This window comes from Acanthisitta chloris, unplaced genomic scaffold, assembly GCF_000695815.1.
Source record: "Acanthisitta chloris isolate BGI_N310 unplaced genomic scaffold, ASM69581v1 scaffold686, whole genome shotgun sequence".
NCBI lineage: Eukaryota > Metazoa > Chordata > Aves > Passeriformes > Acanthisittidae > Acanthisitta > Acanthisitta chloris.
This window is the reverse complement of record NW_008679502.1, coordinates 3,805-6,695: the sequence shown is the minus strand read 5'-3', so window position 1 is coordinate 6,695 and position 2,891 is coordinate 3,805. Positions and strand designations below refer to the sequence as shown.

Sequence of the window (2,891 nt, the reverse complement as noted above, 5' to 3'; positions counted from 1 at the left end):
CCGAGAACTATAAACCACATAGTTGGACAGTGATGGTTGCTGAACAGTACAATGACACTGCTTTTGCAGCAGTGTCTTGCTGAGAGCTAGGCTGCATCTTGAATGACAGCATGTGTGGCAGACATCAAAACGTGTCTGGGTGCTATTGTCGGATATACAATTGTAGTTTGGTCAAGGAATTGGTGAAATTCATCTTTCTTTTCTTTGTATATATTACAGTGTTAGTAAGAGAATTTATGAAACCATCTGTCTTACAATCACAGTCATCTTGGCAAATTTGTGCTGGGCCTGTGCTCTGCCCAAAGGGGAGCAGATGTGCAGTATGGCCATATGTTGTGGCAATGCAGGTGTAGAGTAGTTGCATGAGCCTTGCATGTAACTATGGGGGGAAGATTTTTTAACCTTGCATCATTCCTTGTCAAATACATGTAACTTGTAGGGAGCTATTAGAATCTATACCATGTACCTATCTTATTTGGATTTTGTAGGAGCAGTGCAGGGAGGCAAACCCATAGCTTTCTAGATAAAGCTATGCAGCTCCACACTAGAAGGATTAGAGAAGGTAGGTTGAAGGCAGAGGGTAATGGATAGAAGATACTGAGTGAAAATTTCTGTATTACTTCCAGTATGCAATAAATTTTTTTGGCCAGTCTGGGAATTAAAGGAAAAAGAAAAATGTTAAACTGTTCAGGCCAGTAACTGAAAATTATCTGATTTGTGAGACCAGCAGGCGAGGTAGTATTCAGGCAATCTGGAGCACAAAGACCATTCCTTTCACAGATAAATATCTCAGTGTTTTTTATTTTTTTAGAGTCAGTTTATTTTCTGACACACTTTTTTAAACGAGTGATTTGCTTTATTCCTTTGCCTTTACTTTGATTTCACTACTTTGCTTTGCTTTTCTACTTTGGAACAAGACCTAGCCATTCAGGATTTGGGCCCAACACAATTCTGCAAAATTGATTAGGATATGTATGAGGTTCTGCTACTCTTGTAATTGCAGAGCAGTTCTGACAAAGATGTGCCAACTTGAAATCAAAAATTCAGTGGGAAACCCAGAGTTTAGAAGGTATTTGGGGTGCATTCAGCCTGGTGTCTGTGAGCTGTGTGAATTGAATATCTAACTGGAGATTGAAGTACATTATATGCTCAGGTCTCTTGAAATTATTGTGAGTTATAGGTTTTAATTCCTTATAAAATAATGCCTTACAGCTAGGGAAAATCAGATTTTCTCAAGTGGATACTTACGATTATCATAACAGATATGACCAATAGCCCTCCCAGCATGAAACAACATTTCTTGGTCTGTGCTCTCCAGCAAAGGTATCAATGTTAGAACCAAATCTGCTTCAATACATGGTTTCTTCATTTCCTCTGTGTAGGTAAAGGAGAGGGATTTGTGGGGTTTTGCCATGTTGGAATAAAACAATTGCAATTGCAGTAAGAACTGATAGCCGTGACACAAAATTCAAGAGTGGGAGCATACAACTAATGTGCTGTAATATCCCTTGTAGGAACACTTTAGCACAACTTACCATTTTTGGCTATCTCTGAAAGCACGTGGGCTGCTTTTATTGCACATTGTGGATTGCCCTTCAGGATTTTTGCCAAAGTTAGGAAGATCCCACTCTCCCTGAGTAGGTGGAAGGATCTCTGCTCTGTAATGATAAGAGTGTTAGCAATACCTGGTGTACGTTTGCAGCTGGTTTATTTACATGTTCCTTTGTTTCCTAGAGTTCTGGGTGGGTATCTGTGGGATCCAAGGTTGTGATTTAATAAGGTGCTTAAAGGCTGTCTCAGTTTAAATATAAGGAAACAGTCACTGACTTGAATTGCAGCAAGTGTGGTTCCAGCTGATTACTGCGGTTCATATTGAATTGAAGCACAGGTGACAAAGCAAAGATGAAAACAGTTTCATCTTCTCTGAGTATAAAAGGATGCTTGCATAACATATGGGAAGTCAGGGATTTAGATGTTATTCCTGAGGTATGGCCTAGCAATTAATTTTGCAGGTAGGCACAGCATCTTTTATTAGACAGCAATTAGAATAGTGATTTCCCTTAGCCTTTTTTCATCAAAAAATATGACTAGCTGTCCTTAAGGTAGTAAATCACAATCTGCCAGGAGATTCAAATAAATGCAGTTTTATGTCATTTTAGGAGAATGTGCAGATACTTTAAGGACTTCTGTATAAGGAGACTAGGAACTTCTTTTTAAATGCCTGACCTGATAGGGTCACCCTAATTTAATTCTAGGAGTTTGTAGTAAATAGAATATTAAATTCAGAATTTCCCTGCAGCTTCAGGTGTTTTAGTGACCAGAAGCTTTATCAGGTCACTGGTAGATTTCAGAGTATACTGAGAGAAAACAAAACTGCCTGAGGACAGCAATAGTTCCCACAGAAATCACATCTTGAAATACAGATTATCACAACAGACAAAACCAATGAATGCTTTTGGACTGTGCAAATAGTTAAATGGTGATCCAGAGTGATACTTAGCTATCTTCAGTAAGAGCCAGGAGAATCCCATTCAAACTTTCAAGGATCTGATCTTCTGCTTCTGTGTCATCACCACAAAGCCCAAGGTATCCCAGGTGCTTACTCAGCGTTTCTAAACAGAATGGAATAGAAAATTGTGGTGAGCCATGTAGGAAATATTTGAGTTCTTTGTGTCAGTTCTTTTCAGTGCCAATGGCTGACCATAAGATCATTTTTGAAGGGTTGAGATCTAAATATGCTCATTAAATAACTGCTTTAATCCAAGAACATGAGGTCAAAGGCTTGGTTTGCTTCTCAGACAGCACTTAGAATGTATCTCTGCATGCTTATGCCTCCACAAGAGCTATCTGGAAAAAGAAATTAACATAAAACAACTGTGGCAGAGTGTGAG

The 2,891-nt window shown here is 38.9% G+C and overlaps 1 protein-coding gene across 1 annotated transcript in view; it reads right to left on the bottom strand.

Annotated features, from left to right (window-relative positions):
- The window catches only part of LOC103804684 (rap1 GTPase-GDP dissociation stimulator 1-like), a gene marked incomplete at its 5' end in the record, with an annotated part of 20,712 nt that extends 18,100 nt beyond the window's left edge, over positions 1-2,612 (bottom strand). Inside the window, 3 exons of the mRNA XM_009077296.1 lie at positions 1,249-1,374; positions 1,536-1,658; positions 2,502-2,612. Coding sequence (XP_009075544.1) covers positions 1,249-1,374; positions 1,536-1,658; positions 2,502-2,612 — 360 coding nt within the window. The remainder of the gene's footprint in view (positions 1-1,248; positions 1,375-1,535; positions 1,659-2,501) is intronic.
- Between the last annotated feature and the right edge of the window lie 279 nt (positions 2,613-2,891).